At 40.1% G+C, this 22,848-nt stretch overlaps 1 protein-coding gene and 1 long non-coding RNA gene across 3 annotated transcripts; both read left to right on the top strand.

Moving 5' to 3' along the window:
• The first annotated feature begins 2,107 nt into the window (after positions 1–2,107).
• Positions 2,108–6,100, top strand: LOC148097569 (uncharacterized). Of its 2 annotated transcripts, none has more exons than XR_015716798.1 (6): positions 2,108–2,133; positions 2,341–2,440; positions 2,591–2,676; positions 5,478–5,603; positions 5,694–5,824; positions 5,915–6,100. It is a non-coding gene; the product is annotated as an uncharacterized LOC148097569 (long non-coding RNA). The 2 variants fall into 2 exon arrangements; XR_015716799.1 differs by having other exon boundaries at positions 5,478–5,607.
• Positions 6,101–6,602: 502 nt separating this feature from the next.
• Positions 6,603–8,365, top strand: LOC148097568 (tripartite motif-containing protein 16-like). The gene has a single exon (XM_087831444.1). It carries the CDS (start codon positions 6,655–6,657, stop codon positions 8,320–8,322), a length of 1,668 nt encoding a protein of 555 aa, XP_087687570.1. The 5' UTR covers positions 6,603–6,654; the 3' UTR covers positions 8,323–8,365.
• Positions 8,366–22,848: the final 14,483 nt, after the last annotated feature.

The raw sequence follows: 22,848 nt of genomic DNA, 5'->3' as shown, positions 1-22,848 counted from the left end.
TAAACAGATTCAGCACAAAGATGTAAACACAAAGCGTGGATCGTTCACCCGATGGCACGTACGCAGACACGCTGTCGGGGCTGAATGCTGACATCTCACATTTTCTGAAGCTGCAGGTTTTGTCACTCTCTGACCAAAATTCACTGAACGAGCAGCAAAAGAAGATCAAAACTGCTTCACATTTGATGAACATCATCATAAAATCCCTCCTACCTTTGCTGTTTTGGTTCCACCACGTTAAAATCTCACCTCCTGCACAGCTCTCTCTCTCAGTGTACTTCAAGAACAGTTTCCCATCTCAAATCTGTTCTCTGCATTATTCACTTGCTCATTATGCACCAGTCTACCGTTGTGTACAGCGCTGTCAGGTGCTGTTTTTATAAAATAACCTCTGACAAAAAAGCCTCATTTCGGCTGTTCAATACTGAAGAAATCGAAACTTTTTAAAATGACGCCAAATTGCAAAACGCTTAGCTGTGTCTCTAGTAAAACCTCTGCACCTTTGCTCTGCTTCACTTCAGCAGCATCACGTAATCTTCATATGCTGAGTCAAAATTGGATCCAAATGGTGATTGAATCGAATCGGGACCTTGTGAATTGGAATCAAAATGATTGTAGAAATCAAAATCGATACCCAGCCCAAGATATAACCCCACATACAGCTGAGCCACAAAGTGAACCAACTCATCTAGTTACAACAACAGAGGACCAAATGCACCTAACCAGCCTGCACCAACCTGACATTTCTTCCCCCTCAGTTAAATGAATAGATGGAAGTTAAATGACTGCAGACATAAAAGCCACTAGTTCCCACACAACAGTTCCCTGACACAGTGTTAATTTGTTTAGTTTTTATCAACAGTTGTAGCAGACTAAGCTACCTGAGACATTGCATTGAATTATTGTTTATATCTTAATTATTTCACCTGACTGATTTCACCTCAGATATCTTGTTTTTTCCTTTTGGTAGATCAAAGCAGCTCGTGCTGTTTCTGCTTTCTTTTTCATGCCAAAAAGAAGAAGAATGCTTCAAAGAAGTGGAGTTCGTGGTCTCAGTGGATTGTTGTTTGGAGATGTGTAATATTAGTGCATGCTACAGTTTGTTATTCAAACTTGTTCACTTGTTGTCTGTTTTGCTGACAAAGCATTCAAACTGAGCAGAATACAGAAAGAGCAGAGATTACAAAACAAATCAGGAAATGACTTCAAACTTACTGAGAGCAAGGCCTCTGTTACAAATCTGTCTCATACAAAAACATGCTGTACAGGTCCAATATGGTAAGTGTTCACGGGAATCCAACAGCTGGCTCTACCTGAACCACTTAAATATTTTATAAAGTCACTGAGTCAACAGTTTCTAATGTTTCTTTTCTTAATTGCAGTTAAAGTGTGGCTGGTAAAGATGAAAACACACACAGAATGTAAACTGTCTGAGTTTGTGAAATTTGTTAATAACAAACGACACAAAAACAAAGATAAACAACACAAACAGGCTCTTAATATTCATTAATAATTAGAAAACGTCTAAACATCCTGGTCGTGGATTTTTACAGTCTTAGTTTCGCTCACTGTCATCTTCATAATCATCATGATCAACATATGACAGGGGGAGGTCCTGAGGTGGGCGGGGCTGTCTCTGGTGATGTCACCATGAATGGCAGGAACAGCGTTTGCCACATGTTGCTGAAACATCACAGCACACTGGTGTAGTTTCATTTCCAGCTGTTTAACATTTGACACGTCAACACTGAGGCGAACAAGAAGAAACAGCGTTGGGTCTAAAATAACTGGCAGGAAGTAACCAGTAACCAGCAGTTAGAAAGTGGATGGCATGTGTTTATAGTGACTGCGTTATGGTTACTACAGTTAGGTAACTATAGTTACCAAAAGCAGAAGCACACAGACCAACAGGGATCAGATGATGAACGTTACAGGAACTCGCTCATCTGTGGTGATCACTGAGTGCTGCTGTGTTCTTTTATTGGAGTCGGCTGGTTGGACAGTCGAATAGTGAAAATGACTTAAAGAGGTCTAGAATATTACTACTATTAAACATTAGAGCTCAAGTTTGGATCATTTAGATCTAAAAAGAATTTCAGCAATCCAGTGAACAGACAGGAGTTTAGAGGACAGGTTGGTGTTATATTTCAAAATTACAGCCAATGAGATGTTGCATGGTGGAGCATCTTCTGATTATTAATGAATACAGTATGTTATCATTTTCAATTCAGGTGTCAAAGTAATTTGACAAACTTGAAGTTGCCAAAGATTTAAAAAAGTGATAATTATAGTGAAGAAAATCTCTTTTTCATCCGTTTATTCAAACATTTTAAACCTCAGCTGTCTCAGTCCTTCTATAACGTTCTGCAACTACGACTAACCTGAGGAGGCTTGGATTTGGTTGCAGGCGTCCCTGAACATCCTCCTCAGCAGCACACATGTGGGTACCATATAACATCACACTTCTTGCTGAGCTTTGCTTCCTCACAAGACTAAAGGTGGCATCCTGTGTCACACAGTCTTATCATCATCCACCTGGAGAAGAAACATTTACAGTAATCCTGGTTTTGTTTTCTGATCCTGTAAAAAGATTGAGGTCAGCAAAGCCCAGAGAACACAAGATACACAAGGTCCAACATTCAGACTCAAACAGCTTTCATCAATGAAGAGCACCAGGTTGGTCCAATTATACTAGATATCATCATACATCACATTACTGTGTATGAACAATAACCAAGAAACAAACTCAGAGATGCTGAGGATGTGGTCCCATCATCAGACTGTAAACAAACATCTACCAGACTTCTTTGTTGGAACAGGTAATGCCTAAAATAGGGCTGATTCTCCCATCAGGGATCTGTACAGTGTATTAACCTGTGGTATAAGCAGCAGTCACTGAAATAAGAATAAGAATAACTTTATTTATCCCGAGGGAAATTCTTTTGTCATGTACATGCTCAAAGCAGCAGGAGAGACAGAGGAACAGATGAATAAGATATACAATATATACAATAAGAATAGTAGTGTACAGTAATATACAGTAGGATAGTGCAAGACATAGTATCAAATAACTCTAACGAAGTAATATATATAACTATATCCTGGAGAATAAATAACTTAACTATCAGTGCAGGCGATTCTATAAAGTGACATATTATTGTGCAACTGAATAAAGGGAGTAGCAGCGTATGATGGGGGGATGAAACAAATATTCAATAAGGTACTGTTGGGTAATATTGCACGGTCTGGAAGGGAACAGAATAACATTGGTAATAGTCTCAGGAAAATCACCTACAGAGTGAGGAAGAGTTAAACAGTCTTATAGCCACCGGTACAAAGGATTTCCTGTGGCGGTCAGTTCTGCATTCTGGGGCAGTGAGTCTTTTGCTGCGTTTGCTCCGATGCTCCATCATGGAGGAGTGCATGGGGTGACAGGGGTTGTCCATGATACAAAGAAGCTTTTTTAGCATTCTCCTCTCAGACACCTCCTCCAGGTTCTCCAGTCTGACACCCAGGACAGAACCAGCCTTTTTAATCACTTTGTTCAGCCTGTTGGCATCAGCTGTCTTCACCCCACTGCCCCAGCACACAGCTGCAGAGAACACAGCGCTCTCTACCACAGAGTGATAGAACATGGTCAGCATTTTCCTACAAACATTAAAGGACCTGAGCCGCCTCAGTAGGAGAAGCCGACTCTGCCCTTTTTTAAAGACAGCATTGGTGTTCTTGGTCCAGTCCAGTTTACAGTCCAAGTGTACCCCCAGGTACCGGTAGTCCTCCACGATCTCTACATCAGCCCCCTCTGATGGTGACAGCGGTAGGAGGAGGAGCTTCCTAAAGTCCATAATCAGTTCTTTTGTCTTTGTGATGTTAAGTTGTAGGTGGTTTAGCTCACACCACTCGACAAAGCTGTCCACCACACTCCTGCGCTCCTCCTCCTGTCCATCCCTGATACAACCCACAATGGCAGAGTCATCCGAGAATTTCTGCAGATGACATGACTGAGACTTGTACCTGAAGTCAGATGTGTAGAGGGTGAAGAGGAAGAGAAATATTACTGTTTCACATAATAAGATCTACTTCATAAAAACCAGGGTGGGAGGATTTTAGATGACCTCTGAAAACTGACTCACCTCTGCGAGTGTGAGGCTGTTCCTCCAACCTCAAAAAAAATCTGACTCTCCAGTCACAGACAAAAACAAATATCCAGCAGGGCGATGGTAAACGCTGACTGGGTGGATGCTGGAGGTTGCCGGTCACACACATTAGCAGAGTGCTTCTAGTTCCCACTGACCCATGTGGACAGTGACTGTGGAGAGCTGCCCTGGCAAACTGAAAAAGGGAAATAACATTTAAAAAGCCAAACAGGATTTCCGTAAAGACCGTCTTGGAATCAGTAATCAAAGATGGATCACAAACTTATAGAAAATCATTGGTTCATCAAATAAATATGAACAGGTTCCTTAACTGTAAGCAGTTAAGATGTGATTTGATTCCCATCCTTCATGTACACAGCACATTTGTCAGGGCCTTCAGGTAAATACAGGAATAATCTCAGGTAACATGGCTTATTGTAGGAATTCTGTGAGAAAGGTTGCTCTAATATTAATACAAAATCCAAGGACAAAGCAACAGCTCAGATTTCTTGAACAATTTTAAAAAAACGTCAGCCTATCGATCCATTTTCTTCTTTATATTTAATTCAGGGTCACAGTGGGAGGGTTGGTGGGTGGGTGGAGGGCTCGGGCCTGTCCCAGTAATTATAGGTAGAGTACACCTGGACAGGTCACCAGTCTGTCGCAGCACTAACAGAGACAGACATCAGAGTAACAAGTCTGTTTAAAATGACTGCAAGCTTGCTACAGCTGCATATGTGACCATGTGTTTCTGTGCATACAGTCCACTGCAGGAAGCTGCTGTCAATGTTTTTGAGTCCACTTTAAACAGACCTCACAAAAGGCTGATGGAGCTCGTCCAGTAGTCTGAATTAAGAATGAAACCTTTGGCCAGGGATTAATCCAGCACATCTCCTCACCACCTTCATTTTAACGGTCCTGGAGTGTGTACTCTTAAGTATTTTTCCCAAACCTGAATAAAAAATACTGATATTTAATAAAATACTCGGTTAAGTAGGTGAGGCAAAGTTACAGTTACTGGATCAGTTTAAGACCAAAATACATTCAAATGAATTACTGACATGGACACTTTGTGAAAAATTACTAAACAGTTCATGCAAAAATTTTACTAAAACCTTTGAATTAAACTTCAAAGTTTTGCTTTCAAGCACATCTTGATGTTTTCTTTTAAACTCCACTGTGACTGTGTACACAGGAAAAACGACAAAAATATGTTTGTTTGTTTGTTTTTGTAAACACTGTGGAGCGATCTGCATTTGTTATTGCTGAATTTAAATATTTGTGTTAGGAGTTGGTGGGGTTTCTCTGGTGTGGTGTCACGGGCTCTGCTTCTGTTCTCAGCTCAGGTAGGCGGGGTGGTGTGTCACGGGATGCTGACACACCGGCGGTGCATCAGACGTCATTTGATGGAGCGTTACTTAGGAGCAGCGCGACTGACGTCTGGTGTCGGAGTATTGCCACCTCCTCGTGGGTAACGTGTGTAATTCTCCGCGGTGTGCATCACGGCCAACCTATGTCTTGGATTTTGTTTGCTTACCTGTTGTCCTGTATCCTCAGCCGGATCCATCACCCGCTTACCTGTCAGCTGTTTGTGAAGCCGCATTTCCGGGATCACTACGGAGATCAATTACAGCGTTTCTCCCACATCCCGAGAATCCTCGCCCGAGCCCGTACAGCCAGTGTGACAAGTGAGCTCTCCAACTCTCCCCATGTTTATTGCTGGTTCTTACCGGTGGTTTGGCATCTCCCCCTAAAGTTTCGTTTTCTTTTTCTTATAGATCCACGCTGCGTGCGCGGGTAACCCCTTTCCCTCCGAATGCGTGTCAGCCTCCTCCCCTGGTTTCCCTCTGTTTATTCCTCAGTATAATCTCATCCCGTGTAAATAAGTTTGACACAGCAAATAAAGAGCACTCCCTGCATTTTCTGCGCTTCTGTGTATTCTGCCATAGAGTCCGTTCACTCAGCATAACAAGTTGTTACTATTTAATGATCATAATTTCATTTGAACATAGGTTTGATTTAGTGGAGTCAGTTGTTCCCATGCATCATTCTGTAAGTGTGAGAATGAACTAAGATTAGAAAATGTCAAAATATAAAGTGTGATTTATTTTTATTCATCACAGCATCCTAAACTTTGCTGAACTTTTTGAAATATAAAATGAACTCGCTGAGTGTTGACTGTCACATTTCAAAGCACCAAGTAAAGATAAACTATTAAACTTTAACTGGGTCAGACTTGTTACTGCATGTTGTAACCAAACATACCACACCCTGCATCATGTGATTGGCTCTTGGTCGCCCTGTAAGAATATTTCTTTAGTGCCTCCCTTCACAGATGTGTCTGTATCAGGATGGGTCTAAACAACATGGTGTAAATGCAGTTGCTGGTGAGCCTCATTTCCTGTAGGAGGTGAAAAAGAGCAGAGATCTGTTTCCCTTCAGAGCACAGAGGTTGTTTCTGTTCAGAGGAAGTGAAACTGTCTGACAGTCACTGAGAGACGGTGAAACGGCACAGCACATGAATCAAATGGATCAAACAAAATTCTGCTGTTCAGTCTGTTTGGATCTACTGAAGGATCCGGTGACTATTCCCTGTGGACACAGCTACTGCATGAACTGTATTAAAAGCTTCTGGGATGAAGAGGAAAAGAAGAAAATCTACAGCTGCCCTCAGTGCAGACAGACTTTCACAGCGAGGCCTGTCCTGGTGAAAAACATATTAGTGGCAGATTTAGTGGAGGAGCTGAAGAAGACTGGACTCCAAGCTGCTCCTGCTGATCACTGCTATGCTGGACCTGAAGATGTGGCCTGTGATGTCTGCACTGGGAGAAAAATGAAAGCCTTCAAGTCCTGTCTGGTGTGTTTGGTCTCTTACTGTGAGAAACACCTTCAGCCTCATTATGATGTGGTTCAATTAAAGAAACACAAGCTGGTGGAGCCCTCCAAGAAGCTCCAGGAGAACATCTGCTCTCGTCATGATGAGGTGATGAAGATGTTCTGCCGTACTGATCAGCAGAGTATCTGTTATCTCTGCTCTGTGGATGAACATAAAGGCCACGACACAGTCTCAGCTGCAGCAGAAAGGACTGAGAGGCAGAGAGAGCTGGAGGTGAGTCGACAAAACATCCAGCAGAGAATCCAGGACAGAGAGAAAGATGTGAAGCTGCTTCAACAGGAGGTGGAGGCCATCAATCAGTCTGCTGATCAAACAGTGGAGCACAGTGAGAAGATCTTCACTGAGCTGATCCATCTCATCCAGAAAAGAAGCTCTGATGTGAAGCAGCAGATCAGATCCCAGCAGGAAACTGAAGTGAGTCGAGTCAAAGAGCTTCAGGAGAAGCTGGAGCAGGAGATCACTGAGCTGAAGAGGAAAGATGCTGAGCTGAAGCAGCTCTCACACACAGAGGATCACATCCAGTTTCTACACAACTACCCCTCACTGTCAGCACTCAGTGAGTCTACAGACTCATCCAGCATCAATATCCGTCCTCTGAGCTACTTTGAGGATGTGACAGCAGCTGTGTCAGAGGTCAGAGATAAACTACAGGACATTCTGAGAGAGCAATGGACAAACATCTCACTGACAGTCACTGAAGTGGATGTTTCACTGTCAGATCCACCAGAGCCAAAGACCAGAGCTGGATTCTTAAAATATTCATGTGAAATCACACTGGATCCAAACACAGCAAAGAAAAACCTGTTATTATCAGAGGGGAACAGAAAAGTAACATTTATGAATCAACAGTTTTATTCTGATCATCCAGACAGATTCACTGACTGGCTTCAGGTCCTGAGTAGAGAGAGTCTGACTGGACGTTGTTACTGGGAGGTGGAGTGGAGAGGGGAAGGAGTTTGTGTAGCAGTCGCATACAAGAATATCAGCAGAAATGGACGGGGTATTGAATGTGTTTTTGGACGTAATGACAAATCTTGGTCATTAGATTGTAACAACTACAGTTATACATTTCGGTACAACAACATCCAAACTCGTGTCTCAGGTCCTCGTTCCTCCAGAGTAGGAGTGTACCTGGATCACAGAGCAGGTATTTTGTCCTTCTACAGCGTCTCTGAAACCATGACTCTCCTCCACAGAGTCCAGACCACATTCACTCAGCCGCTCTATGCTGGACTGAGGCTTTACTACAATAATGTTGGAGACTCTGCTGAGTTGATTAAAGTGAAATAGACTGAAGTCTTTCATATTGTGGGTTTAAATCTGTATTTTAGTTTCATTTTATTTTCTCTCCATCATTTCTGCACAGAGATCAGCTGTCAGTCAAACATTATGGGTGGTACCTCCACATCTTCTAGTTGTTCTCTTGATGTTTCTGAGTTTTTAAAGGAGATCTTTCCTGTGACTGTTTATGGAGGCTATCACTGCTCATCATCATTTTGATTTACTAAAATATTTCTCCACATGAAAATGTAAACTTCTCTATCCTCTAAATGTTTCTGGAATATTTGTATTGAAAAATGTCCACATTTCTCTTTATGAGTATGGCAGACCATGTGTGTGTGTGTGTGTTTGTTTTTGTCAAAATCATCAAACAAATGAGGAAAAACTGTGATTTTAATGAATGAATTCATATATTGTGTTGATGTTTTATTGTGTGAATAAACTGGAAGGTTTGACTATAAATCAAACTTTGAACAAAGTCTTTTCTTCTGTCTTCATTCCAGGATCTCACTCAAATCTGATGCAGAAAATATGAAACTAATCTGAGAGAATAACTAAAGCAGTTTTCCTCCTGAAGCATCACAAAGTTCAGAGTTCATGTTTAGAGCAGAAGATTCAGCAGTCGCTCTGTGACCTTTCAACTTTCTTCACTAAAACAGCTTCATTACAGAGAAACAAGTCACATTTTCTTCATGTTCTTAAGTCCTTTCAGATGTTTTTAATGGTCCTTGAATGCAGCATCAGTGTCGCAGGTTTAAAAGGTCACTTTCTGTTGTGTTCAAAGATTTCCTTCAGATATGGTCTTTAATCAGTAAAGCCAGTGATACAGCAGTGTCATTAGCTGTGTTATTGGCACCAGGCTGTGTTTATGTATGTATTTAATTGTGTCTGAGGATGTCTTCAGCATGAAATGATCATTTGCTCAGCTGCTGTGTCTCATCTCTTATCAGACATTGGTTGGAACAGAGTTTTGTTGCTGACCATCTGACAAGAGGGTGAAGAAAAGCTTCAGGCTTCATTTGGACACTACGTTGGACAGAAGTCTCCACAAAAATGACTCAGAAACACAAATATTATTAATGAAAGTCCAAATGTCAAAAAGGGGTCATACACGATCCTGAGAAATGTCCTTGAACATTTGAACATGAGTCAGAGGGTTGTCAGGTTTCTACACTGCATCGTGGCATCAAGCCTGAGATGTCTGTGTAAACAAGTATGGAGGACACAAATGCACAGACGCAGTCGAGCTGTTTACTGCTGATGAGGAAGGAAAATAGTCTGTTGGATATTAAAGCAGCATTTATTAGAGTAAGAACAGATACTTGTGTCCTTCATTTGATCCCCGTCAATTTACAGAAGACTTAAGGACCCTTTGACTTCTAACATACAGCTGCATGTTTACAATTTTATTATTGATTTATTTCTAGCAAAGCGAGACTTTACTGATTAAAGACATATAATCAGACATATTACTGTTACTTTCTGAAAAAGACTCACATAAAGCAGATTTATCACAAGCAAACATCAAGACACATCCTTCATGGCTTAAAGTTGCAGTGGGACTCTTTCGCCATCTGGTGGTTGTAACAGTTATGACAACTGTTCCTGCATATATGTCCCTCCTCAGTGTGAAGAAGACTGGACTCCAAGCTGCTCCTGCTGATCACTGCGTGTTCCTCCTGTGTCTAAAATCTATTTCCATTATGAATCAGGAAACTGTTTGCACCAATCATAAAGGCAATAAAATACGTCACACACTAAGAAATAACAAAAAGGAATTGTGGATTTCAAGGAGATTTTTCCCTCGTTTTTTGAAATCATAAGAATACAAACTAATGCAAGACTGTCATGTTTTCATAAGTTTGTAGAGACACTGTTCTGTTGTATTCTAGGACATCAGTCACTTTTTAAATGCATGCTACTCCTCCTCATCATCATCATCATCAGCAGCACCCATGACCTCCTTTTAGTCTTTGTTTTGTTATTTTTCAGAGTTCAGGAGACGTTCTTATGGGATTTCCACAGTGTACAAGTACTGTTTAGACCCTTTACCTAAAAGAAAAGAGTAAAGTACAAAGTAGATTTACTCACTGCAGGAAAATAATGCCTCAATCTGATATATTGTCTTATATGACAAACTGAAAGTGATGCATCAAAGTGTAAGCAGCATTTTCCTGTTACAGCTGGTCTAGATGGAACTGATCTGATCTCCTTTATGTACAGGTAGATATCCAGTGGGTTTGCTAAGGGTCACAGATGAAGGGCTGTGTGAGATGTTTAATCAACACGTTCTCACTCCCAACTCGTCAAATGTGTGACGCATGGTCAGGCTCCCTCTGCTTCACTTATCGACGTGCAGGGTCCTCTCATTGAATGCTATGCTGCTCCCTTAACGTTGCTTATTGACGACAAGAGATTGCGCGGAAGAGCCTGTTGTCTGTATATTTATATATTTCCGAAATCACATTGTAGTGACGTATACTGAACACAATAAATTATATAATGTAAACAACTACCTGAAAAACATGTAGAACTTTTGTATCGTTTATTGCATTTATGGAGGGAGTGATGTATGCTGGGTAATGGCACAGCTAGCGACTGGGTGACTTTATTCACCCGCTTCGGCTGTTATCAGTCCATACAATGGGCGTTATTAGCACAAATCAGTCCCATAGATATGGGCCATCTCCTGCTAGATTGTTCAGAAGGTTGTTATCATCCATCCAGATGGAGGATCACTAACAGGAGCGTGGGAAGACTCCAGAATCCACTCTGGCTGGAATCCGGTGGATGCAGCAGTGTTTACAGGTAAGACCATTTAAACGGACAGCATTTATAGAATGACTATTAAAAGTCAGCGAGTGTCAATAATGTTAATGTGGTTATGTTAGTAATACACCGAGTGCTAATATAACAGCTTTAAGATGCATTTGTAGATATTATTACGTGTTTTACCGTCTTTATGGTGCTAGCTTAAAGTTACGGTGTAAACGTTAGCTTATATTGGAGTAAAGCTGTTACTGTTTAAACGATGTTAGCACAGAAATATTAGCTTCTGTCATGACGGATTAAGTTACTAGTTAGTAAAGTTTCCAGTAAAGTGTTTAATCGCAGCCACAGATTGACAGCAAATATCTCGATTAGCTTCAGTGCATCTGTAATAAATATGTGCAAGTTTCAGTGCTTCGTTTAAACTGTATGATACTTATACTGACCCAGGGTCAGTGTAAAATACAATCCTAGCTGGGTGAACAAAGCCTGGCTCCTTTAATCCTGCATGACAAACCTCAGGATGCAGGTTATTATTACTCTTTCCTGCTGGCACACCTGTCACACCTGAGAGTCAGCTAGAAACGTACAGTGACGTGGACATCATGCAAAGACTGCCAGACTCTGTAATACTGTAAATGATCAGTGACTCAGGTTAACACTAAACTTTAAACAGTCCCTCTGTGTCTCTGTGTGCTGAACATTTAGGATTGAGTCAGGCTGCATCAGCTGAAGCTGTTATTTGTATATATCGGTATTTTTTTAAATTCAGGTGTGGGGAAAATACATAAGACTGCAGTGAAGCGATGCACCAGATTAATCCCTGGCCAAAGGTATCGTACTTAAATCAGAGTACTGATCCAGCCACATCAGCCTTTTGTGAGGTCTGTTTAAAGTAGACTTAAAATGAACTGCAGGTTCCTCAGAGGTGGACTGTGAGCACAGAAACACATGTTCATACATACAGCTGCAGCAAACTTACATTAATTTTAAATAGATTTGTTACTCTGACGTCTGTCTCTGTGTTAGTCCTCTGACAGACTGGTGACCTGTCCAGGTGTGCTCTACCTATGACTACTGGGACAGGCTCTAGCCTCTGTAATAGAAATTTTCTGTTATTCTCATTTAAAGTATTTAAGTGCTTATGCATATGCTTAGTGACACTGTTATAGACTGTTCAGTGAAAGTTTCTAAAACTAGATGAACTTACTTCAGCAGTTTGAGAAAACAAATCCCTTTACAGGTGCTGATAAGGCCAAGGGCACAAAACAGCGTAACCATTGATCCGTTAGGTTTCATAACGAGACACGTGAAGTGTGGTAGGATCAGTTTGTAACTTCCTTGAATGCATAAAGGAGTAGGAGCACCACTTCTGTGGCAGCGCTGACATGACTGAACTGTGATGTTTGATGTGTGTTGGCTCTCCTGCGCGCAGTAATAAATAGCTTGATCACAGCTCTTTCTGTGTTGCAGACTTTATTTAAAAAATTCCACGACACCCCCCACCCTCCCACTGTGAACCTGAATTGAATATTCAGAAGACATTTGTTTAAATAGTTCTAGAAATCTGAGCTGTTGGTGTGTCCTTGGATTGTGTGGTAATAATATTAGAGCTGACAATCTTTCTTACTGAATCTCTACTATGAGTCATGTTACCTGAGATTAATTCTATGTTTACCTGTCAGCCTGGACAAATGTGCTGTGTGAAGGAAATTAAATGAAATCAGATCTGAACTGCGTGCATTTAAGGAACCTGTTCATATTTAATTGAAATATGAACCAGTGTTTTTTATTGCTGATTCCAAGAGAGTCTTTGTGGAAATCCTGTTTGGCTTTTTGTTATTTTAATTCTCTTTTCCATTTTCCAGAACAGTTCTCCACAGTCGCTGTCCACATGGGTCAGTGGGACCAAGAAGCACTCTGCTAATGTGTGGACTCTGACCAGCAACATCCAGCAAGACCCAGACAGCGTTTTCTATCTCCCAGCTGGAGTTTTTTGTTTGTCTGTGACTGGAGAGTCAGATTTTTGTTGAGCTTCACACTTGCAGAGGTAAGTCAGTTTGCAGAGATCCCTCCCACCCTGGCTTTTATGTGCTAGATTTCTTATCTGAAACAGTAATATTTCAGTGACTGCTGCTTATACCACAGGTTAATACACTCTACTGATCCCTGATGGGAGAATCATCACCTCTGACAGCAAAGAAGCCTGGTGGATGTTTGTTTACAGTCTGATGATGGGACATCATGCTCTGCATCTTCAAAGTTTACCTCCTCATTATTATTCATACCCAGTAATGTGAAGTATGCTTATATCTACTATAACTGAACCAACCTGGTGCTCTTCATTTATGGAGGCTGTTGAGTCTGAATGTTGGATGTTGTGTATCTCGTGTTCTCTGGGCTTTGTTGTCCTCAGTCTTTTTGCAGGATCAGAAAACAAAACCAGGAGGCGTGTAAATGTTTCTTCTCCATGATGTTTCTTCAAATGTTTCTTCTGGATGATGATAAGACCGTGACACGGGATGCCACCTTTGGTCTTGTGATGAAGCAAAGCTCAGGAAGAAGTGTGATTAAATGGTACCCACATGTGTGCTGCTGAGAAGGATGTACAGGGGCACCTGCAGCCAAATCCAAGCCTCAGGTTAGTTGTAGTTGCAGAACGCTATAGGACTGAGACAGCTGAGGCATCAAATGTTTGATTAAACAGATGAAAAATAAAATGATCACTTCTTAAAATCTGTAGCAACTTCAAGTATGTCATGCTGAGCATGCTCAGAATGTGACAATATATTTTTGTTCAATATTTAATTTCTTTCAGTTGCAATTGTTAATGAAAAAAAAGAAAAAAAATGTATTCTTATAATTTAGCAAACGAATTTATCAAAAAATATATATATATACATATATCTGTATTAGTTTTAATAAATTAATTTGACACCTGAATTGAAAATACCATATTGTATTCATACAGAATCAGTATCATTGTTTGTCTGTTCACTGATTGTTGAAACTAAGAGCTAGTTTGATCTGTTTAGATCTAAAGTATTCAAAGTTGAGCTCTAATGGTTCTTCACCCCTGTGTGTGTGATATGTGATTTCCTACATGCTGGCAGAGCGGCAGTTTGTGCTCACAGATGGTGACGGTGTGGAGAGACGGTGGTGTTTCCTCAGAAGAACCAGCAGAGTCACAAAGGACACCAGTCCATCTCACCATCTCGACTTGCTGACTGATGCTCGTCTGCACTACACAGAGGAAATCAACTGACCGAGGTTTGTCCAGTGCAGTGTTATGAAATGTATATTTGTTTTATGCTTACAGATATGTTTTTCTTGACAGAGGCTCTGCAGAGTTTAGACAAAGCAGAGAAAATATGTGCTTTACATTTTACTGTGATTTACTGAGATATTTCTTGCCTGATGTTCAGCAGGAATGGAGAAATAGAATCAAAGGGAGATGTTTTTGCTGTTTTTGTAATGATGTAAGTAAATCTTGAATATTATATATTTGCTTGGTTATATTAGGAGTGTTTCTGAGTGAGGGAGAGAGGAGTCATCATCCAGGTAAAGTGACGTAGATCAGTGGATACACTTGTCTCCCCTTTAAAGGAGACGATCCAAGTCATCCTTAAATGTTAGTGCTTTCAAATACACAAACATTTTTAAAGGACAAAAATGAACATCCAACTTTGACTGTAATACAAAATAAATCTTTGCATGTGTGTTTTCAAACTCTCAGATGGGCAGCATATCAGTCTTGGACTGTGTAACCTGCCGGAGCAGCACTGGATGATCACCACACGTGAGCATGTTCCTGCAACATTCAGCATCTGATCTGTCATCTGTGTGCTTCTGCTTTTGGTAAGTAGAGTTACCCAACTACAGTAACTCTAAACACATGCCATCCATTTCCAATGGCCTGGTTACTTCCTGTCAGTTATTTTAGAAACCATGTGGTCACCTGACCTAACACTGTTTCTTCTTCTTCCCCTTAATGTTGAAGTGTCAAACAGCTGGAGAGGAAACTACACCAGTGTACTGGGATGTTTCAGCAACACGTGCCAGATGCTGTTCCTTCATGGTGACATCATCAGAGACAGCCCCGCCCACCTCAGGACCTCGCCATTGATCATGATGATTATAATGATGACAGCGAGCGGAACTAAGACTGTAAAAATCCACGACCAGAATGTTTCGATGTTTTCTAATTATTAATGAATACTGAGTTTTTGTCTCTCTCTTTTTTTTCCTCATTTGTTACTAACAAAGTTCACCAAACTCACACGGTTTACATTCTGTATGTTTCCATCAAGGTTTATTTTCTTAGAAATCATCGTTTTTCTCCTTTTCTCTTTTTCTCTTTTGTAATTGATGATAATACAGTGAATATACTTTTATTGCGTCACACATTGCTTTAAGTTTTTCAGAGTCCAGTTATTTTTTACTGCTGTTTGAATTCTCTGTATGTTTGACCCTGTAGACTGTTTGATGGACTGCTTGTCTTCCTGTTTGTAACCGCCGCCTGTTTTTGACTAAAGATTTGGATTTCTGACTTTAACACAGCCTCTGCGTGTCCTCCCTTTGTGTCCTCTTCCTCTGTGAATGTGTTGCATGTGTCACAGATTCATTTTATTAACAGCTTTCCCACAGTGAGTTGCATCAGCATTCATTCACAGCACATTTCAGAAGGATTCAGATTAATACAGTGATCTTATAGTCAGAATGATCCTGACAGAGTGCCATTGTAAATGATCTTTCATCAGGTAAATTTTAAAGTTCAGTATTTCAAAGCAGGAGTTATGAGGAATCATATTGGAATTAGGACTGTAACAATATGTACTTACAAAGTCTAATTTTTTTAATTATGCTAGAATATTGGAAGGCAATCAACTTTTAGTGTTTTCTGCATATTAATTATTCTGAAATAGAGACGGTGAGCCTAACTGTACAGAAGCACACTAAACAACTGACAATCTAACAGACATCATTGGCCCGAGCCGTCATGCACAGTGAGTCTGATCCTTTGCTGTGAGAGTCTGACAAGCATGTTTCTGGTCAGTTTGGAAGAAATAATATCACAATGTTGATCTTTTTTCAACATTCCTTCTCTTTTACAACATAAACTGTGATCAAAGCTACTTATGTTCACAGCATGTAATAATACTGACAGGGCATTGTGGTCTGTTGAGCTAGGGTTAGGGTTAGCAACTCAGACATATGTAATCAATATTAAACGTCTCTGACGTGGGCCACTGTCCGCAGTGTTGGGAAATCCATACCAGGCTGGAACGAGTCAAGGTAGGTGAGCATCCACGAGACGACACAGCAGATGCATCCTACTAATACTGACAGGACCAGGAGACTCCAGAAACCGAGCATCTTCTCTTCAGTGCCATCCTCTCCTGTCACCCTCTCTGCCCGCAGCTCTTTGAGTATGGGGTAGATAAGGGCGCAGAGAAACCCTTATTACTAATTTGTATTATAATTCAATTTTCATGAAATATTCATATTCAGTATCGGTCCTTTTAAATTATAACCACGTATCCACCCAGGCTCATGGTGGGGCAGGGCTCTGTCCTGGGATGCTTGAGTACAAGGTAATGTACACATGACCAGGTATCCAGTCTGTCAGAATTGTTTTCAATATTTGGTTCAAAAATATGAGTGAAAACAAAAATCCAACTAGGATTCTTGCATATGATGAATGAAGTCTGTCTTTGACTGTATTGTCCAGCTGATCCATCAAACCCCCAGCAGGTGAACCTTATGCATGACATAACACGGCAACAATGTAAAAAATTAAACAGCAACAGTCTAAATGTAAAGTGCATTCTAAAGTCCTCTTCAATAAATTATATGCAAAGAGTCATTCAGGACTGTAAAACGTGAACTACAGAACCCAGAGTCTTCATCATTAAATCTCTGGTTGCTTCATTTTTCTATCCTATATCAGATACTTTAAAGGTTAGGTTAGGTAAAGTTGCACTGTCATTGTAAGGCAAAGTGCTTTATGTGTGTGTGTGCGTGTCATGAACGGCTATAAAAGGCCTATAATTAAAGAACAAAGCGGGGTTTGAGTTCGAGTTGCGGCAGACTGTCACTACTTCTAAATGGAACGCAGCCTTCCTACGGCGGACAGCTAATAACAGGAATCGGACGCGGTCCACCCAAGTCCACAGCAACCACCATAGCAACCGCCTAGCATGACCTTAAAAACATATTCTGTCTTCATAACTATCAAAAACGTGAAATGATTTGCAAAGTGTGAAAGTGTTACAGCTGTAGAGAGCTATGGCGGTATCTTTGGAAACTGTTTACATAGCTAATAATATACGATGTAACCATGGAGACAGTCAGTCACGTGAGCTAGCGGCGCACGTTTACTACAGTAAATAAGGTGATTGTGTGCACAGCGCGTCCACACGCTGCACAGGGTAAAGACGTTACTTCAATATTGTTTTATATTGATATATATTTGCCTTCTGTTGACCATCACCTCAGGTTCACCATTACAGTTTCAGCATACAAATGCACACTGTCTAAATATGAACACATTCAAAAAACAAAATCATGTCTCAGAAATAAGCACAGCTGTTCATGTTTGTCATTATAGTTTTATTTGTAAGAAAATTATGAACTTCATATTGTGCATCAAATAAAAGAACATTTCACAAGTCTGAGTCAACAGAAACAGGTAACAGAAATGTCTCTAATGTAGACATGTACAGTGTAGTGTAAGCATTAAAAGATCATAAAGGAAACACTAACATTTATGTGAAACTAATTGTAATAAAAATGAACAGGTGCTTTATAGATTTAAAAGAAAGAATCTGAAAACAACACTTTTTTGGTCTAAGTGATCAAAGTAGAAAACAGAACTGATGTTCAAGAACAAACCGTAGCTGCACTAATATTACACATCTCCATTGTTGTGGTGAACAGACATGTTGCTTTTAAAACCACATGCGGTGTGTGACCATGACTGTTCATTGAGGCCATGAACGCCACCTCGCTGAAGCAGTCTTCTTCTTCTTCTTCTTCTTCTTCTTCTTCTCATTAAAATAGAAGCAGAAGGAGCACGAGCTGCTTTGATCTACTGAAAGGAAAAAGCAGAACATCTGAGCTGAAACCAGTCAGCTGAAATCTTTAAGACAGGAACAATCATTCAATGCAGTGTCTCAGGTGGCTTAGCCTGTTACAACTGTTGATACAAGCTAAATACGGTTAACACACAGTGTCAGGGAACTCCAGTGTGGGAACTAGTGGCTTTAGGTTTGTAGTCATTTAACTTTCATCCATTCATTCCTTTAATTCAGGAGGAAGAAATGCCAGGTTGGTGCAGGCTGGTTACATGCATTTGGTCCCATGCTGTCTTTAACTAAATGACTTGGTTCATTTTATGGCTGGGCTGTATGTGGGGTTATATCATGTTATTTGGGCAGGAGTACCTGTCCCCTGTTAGACTTAGAAAGTTTCTCCATAAGTAGAGTTTCTAACTCTTCTAGCACATCTGTGGCTGACAGCTTTTTGGTGGCTCTTTTTACCCCACACTGGTTGTGAGTGTGTAAATAGCCCCACTAGTTCTTTTGGGTTGCAGTTAACTTGGGAGGAAGGGGTGGGTCTGCCATGACTAGATGAATAACAATTATCTGGGATACATAAATTTCATAATGCATGCATATATCTCTATAAACCTGGCCTGAGTGCTGCCATTTTTTTACATTCAGTTATTTCTCTTAGAAATGTTGGAACTAAATAATGAATGTGTTACAGTTAAATGCAAACACTGGTCAGTGTAAATGGCTCATTGGGACACAGAAACCTTTAAATGAAACCTGATATCTAGTGTCAAACAATATCAAAGCTGTAGAAGATGTTTACAGTCAGGATTTATAAAACTATGATTGTAAATAAATTCAAACAAGTGAGCTTTTCTCTTTGTGCTGAATATCAACACTGTGATTTCTTAGACTGTAAGCTTTACTTTAGCACAACCAGTTGTAGAAGCCGTCACTCCAAATGTCTTTTGATAACAAGAAAAAAATACCTATAGAGTACACGGCCTGAAGTTCTTCTCCGACATCTTCTGCCATCAGCTTTGTCTGCTGGTTTGAAGACAATAAACCACAAAAAAGATGATTTAGTCACTTTGTCTGTGTCATGCCGCTCGAATGTGTCGTGTAACGATGTTGAATAGCCGTCGTTATCCCTCTGCTGAGTCAGTAGGATTGTACTGTACAGCATCTCATTGATATGTGAGGAATGCTAATGTAACACGATAACAGACTTACATCATTAAAATATAAAGGGCAGGAGATATTTAGATATTTTTTATATTTATATTACATTTTATAGCTGACGGATATTACTAAATAGATAGAATTTACTATATAGCTGGATGAACATGAAAAATATGTCTATAATAACAAATGACCATGAGAGCCAGTAGAATTAATTCAACTGGACGCTCAAAAGACGTCCTTAAATGCTCTTTAAGTGGCAGAACAGATGAACAAACAGTTAATCGCTTACTTGAGATGAAATCTGCTCAGCTACTTGGAAAACAGCTTCTAACTGGTTCCTCCTTTAACAGGATGACTGCTCAGGGGTAAGGCCATCATGCAATCCAGCAACCTTTATGGTTCTGCTTTGATTCACCAGGAACTATTAGGGAAACCGTCCAGCGCCTCCTGTGAAAGACACAGGGATAAACACAAACATTTATTAACATGTTCCACAGTGTTCCAGTTTGATTTTCTCATCCTGTGGACAACAACATACAGGGATGCAGGTTTATTGTTAACGTTTGTAAGGTTTATTTAGTGAACATATCCAGCTGCAGCTCCACTGTGATCCTGAACTGGATAAGCACTTAAGAAAATGTGTCAATAAATGGACAAACATCAACTTACTATATTTATCCAAACAGACTGGACCAATAATGCTTCACTGAGTTAGAGACTTTAACAGTCTCTTCTATGTAAGAATGTCTCGTGCTGATAGACCTGCAAACTTGACAACAAAGGTTTTTCAGACTGCATGTAGCTGTCCTCTATGTCAGCTCACACATTTACATTTATGTCACACTTATTTCTGCTTTCCCATTTTATAATTATTACTTACATTTTGATTAGATACCTTGAGTTTGTAAATGATCAGATTACATAATTGGAATACAATGTATCCAATTCAGGGTTGCGGGAGGATGAAGCCTATCCCAGCTGATACAGGACAAAGACAGGACAGGCTGCCAGTTTATTGCAGGGCTAACACAATATGTGTAACAGAAAATCCACTTAAATGTTGGATATTTCTTATAATAATCATAATTATGACTATTATTTAAAGGTTTCTTCATGAATACATTTTGATTTTTTATAAATCAAACTAAAATATAAACCCGAGCTGTTTCAGATTCTGACCTCTGACCTCAGTGACCTGGCTGTGTCCTCACTGCAGCTCCCTCTTGGAAGTACGTCTGCTTCTTGTCTTCCCCCAGTGTTGACCGCCTGCCCTTGATATCACGTACTGTAACTGAAGAACAAAAAAGGACAAACACTTGCCTTCATTTAAGAAGTACATTCATACAGAGATAATCTATGGAAACACACTAGTTCACCCTTTTGGGAGGAATCAGTTCCTGTGAAACATTTCTGTAAATAAACATCATGTGGAGAATGAAGGACATGAGTTCTTCAGGTGACTCAGCAGTCCCACACTGACAAATGAAATCTAGTTAAACTATTAAGCATATTTGCTCTTCTGAAATCTGTGTTAAACAACAACAAACATAAATTAGTAACAAAAATACAGCTGAGTAGAGGCTTTACAAACCACCAGCAGCCATAATGCTAAATTTTAATCTTCAAATGTTTCTGAGCCGTCTTCAACCTGCTTTTAACACATTAAAGTCCCAATAAATAAAGTCAATGCAGCCTGACTCAATCCTAAATGTTCAGCACACAGAGACACAGAGGGACTGTTTAAAGTTTAGTGTTAACCTGAGTCACTGATCATTTACAGTATTACAGAGTCTGGCAGTCTTTGCATGATGTCCACGTCGCTGTACGTTTCTAGCTGACTCTCAGGTGTGACAGGTGTGCCAGCAGGAAAGAGTAATAATAACCTGCATCCTGAGGTTTGTCATGCAGGATTAAAGGAGCCAGGCTTTGTTCACCCAGCTAGGATTGTATTTTACACTGACCCTGGGTCAGTATAAGTATCATACAGTTTAAACGAAGCACTGAAACTTGCACATATTTATTACAGATGCACTGAAGCTAATCGAGATATTTGCTGTCAATCTGTGGCTGCGATTAAACACTTTACTGGAAACTTTACTAACTAGTAACTTAATCCGTTATGACAGAAGCTAATATTTCTGTGCTAACATCGTTTAAACAGTAACAGCTTTACTCCAATATAAGCTAACGTTTACACCGTAACTTTAAGCTAGCACCATAAAGACGGTAAAACACGTAATAATATCTACAAATGCATCTTAAAGCTGTTATATTAGCACTCGGTGTATTACTAACATAACCACATTAACATTATTGATACTCGCTGACTTTTAATAGTCATTCTATAAATGCTGTCCGTTTACACCTCCCGAAGAATTTTGTCTGGGCTCTTATCTCACTTTTTTATTTCAAACAATCAAAAGAAAATTTCACAGACATAGTTTTATGTAAGGTTTTTAAGGCTGTGGTGTTAATTTTTAAGTAACATGAGCCCAGCGGCAGCAGCAACGCTAGGCTAACACTAACTAGCTAGCAAGATTATAATCCTGGTGCTAAACTAAGAGAAGCCACAAAATCAGTTTGAATAAGAGTAAACATTTACTCACCAAGTCAGTGTATCAGCTAAAGATCCACAGCAATGAAAATAATATCTTGAGCTGAGGCTTCTCCAGGTTTGCTCAACATATTCCATAACAAATGCTGGCACCGTGAACATGCGGACTGATCCGAGAGGGAGGAGGACGGTAGTGACGTGGCATTTTCAAAACACATCTTTCATCCTTCCGCCCTCTGAAGCAAAACTTCCAGCTTAGTTAGTTTTTCTAAGTTAAGACAAGTGAAATAAATTGAGTTTCTCAGCATTTTTGCATAAAAAGTACTGGTAAGTTATTTAGTTCTAATAACAAATAGTTAAAAATTGAGTTGGGCCTATTTAATATTTTAAATGAAACACAATATTCCATTGTACAGTGTAGGTTTCCATGTGTAATTAGTGTGTAAGAATATTGCAGAAGAAGCTTAATGTGTACTTTGTACACAAGAAAAGATAAATGTCCTTTTTTTCAATTAATTTCTCGGCCAGCCGCTTGGCGTGTGACATGTGGCGGAAGGCTCTGGTGCAGAGCGCCGCCAGTTCGAACCCCTCACGAACTCATTGCCACGGCCCTCGCTTGGGGGGCGGGGAGACGCATACTCGCGTTTCCTTTTTGCTTTTTTCCTGCTCTCGCCAAGTCCTCCGTCCGCTCTACATCTCTCTTATTACCTTTTATTACCCGAACAAAATCACAATCACGCTTACACTCATGCCTTAGTTAGACAGCGCAACTTTTTTTTTACTTACAACTTTATTTCAAGACGAACAATAACAACAAATATAAAAATTTAGCATCAGTATAGCCAAATAGCACATTTTGGTAAAAAAGCACAAAATCTGATAAGACATGCATAGAAGCAGAACTGAGTCGTACATGTGACAGACAGTGAGGTGGAATTATTCCTCAATATCACACTGGAATATGAAACAGCA

The sequence above is a fragment of the Neolamprologus brichardi genome, chromosome 18 (assembly GCF_056152115.1).
Source record: "Neolamprologus brichardi isolate AB-2024 chromosome 18, ASM5615211v1, whole genome shotgun sequence".
Lineage (NCBI taxonomy): Eukaryota > Metazoa > Chordata > Actinopteri > Cichliformes > Cichlidae > Neolamprologus > Neolamprologus brichardi.
This window is presented reverse-complemented; position numbering and strand designations above follow the sequence as displayed.

Bases quoted from the DNA above. Each gene is read 5' to 3' on its own strand.
- LOC148097568 (XM_087831444.1), top strand. From the start codon at position 6,655: ATGAATCAAATGGATCAAACAAAATTCTGCTGTTCAGTCTGTTTGGAT.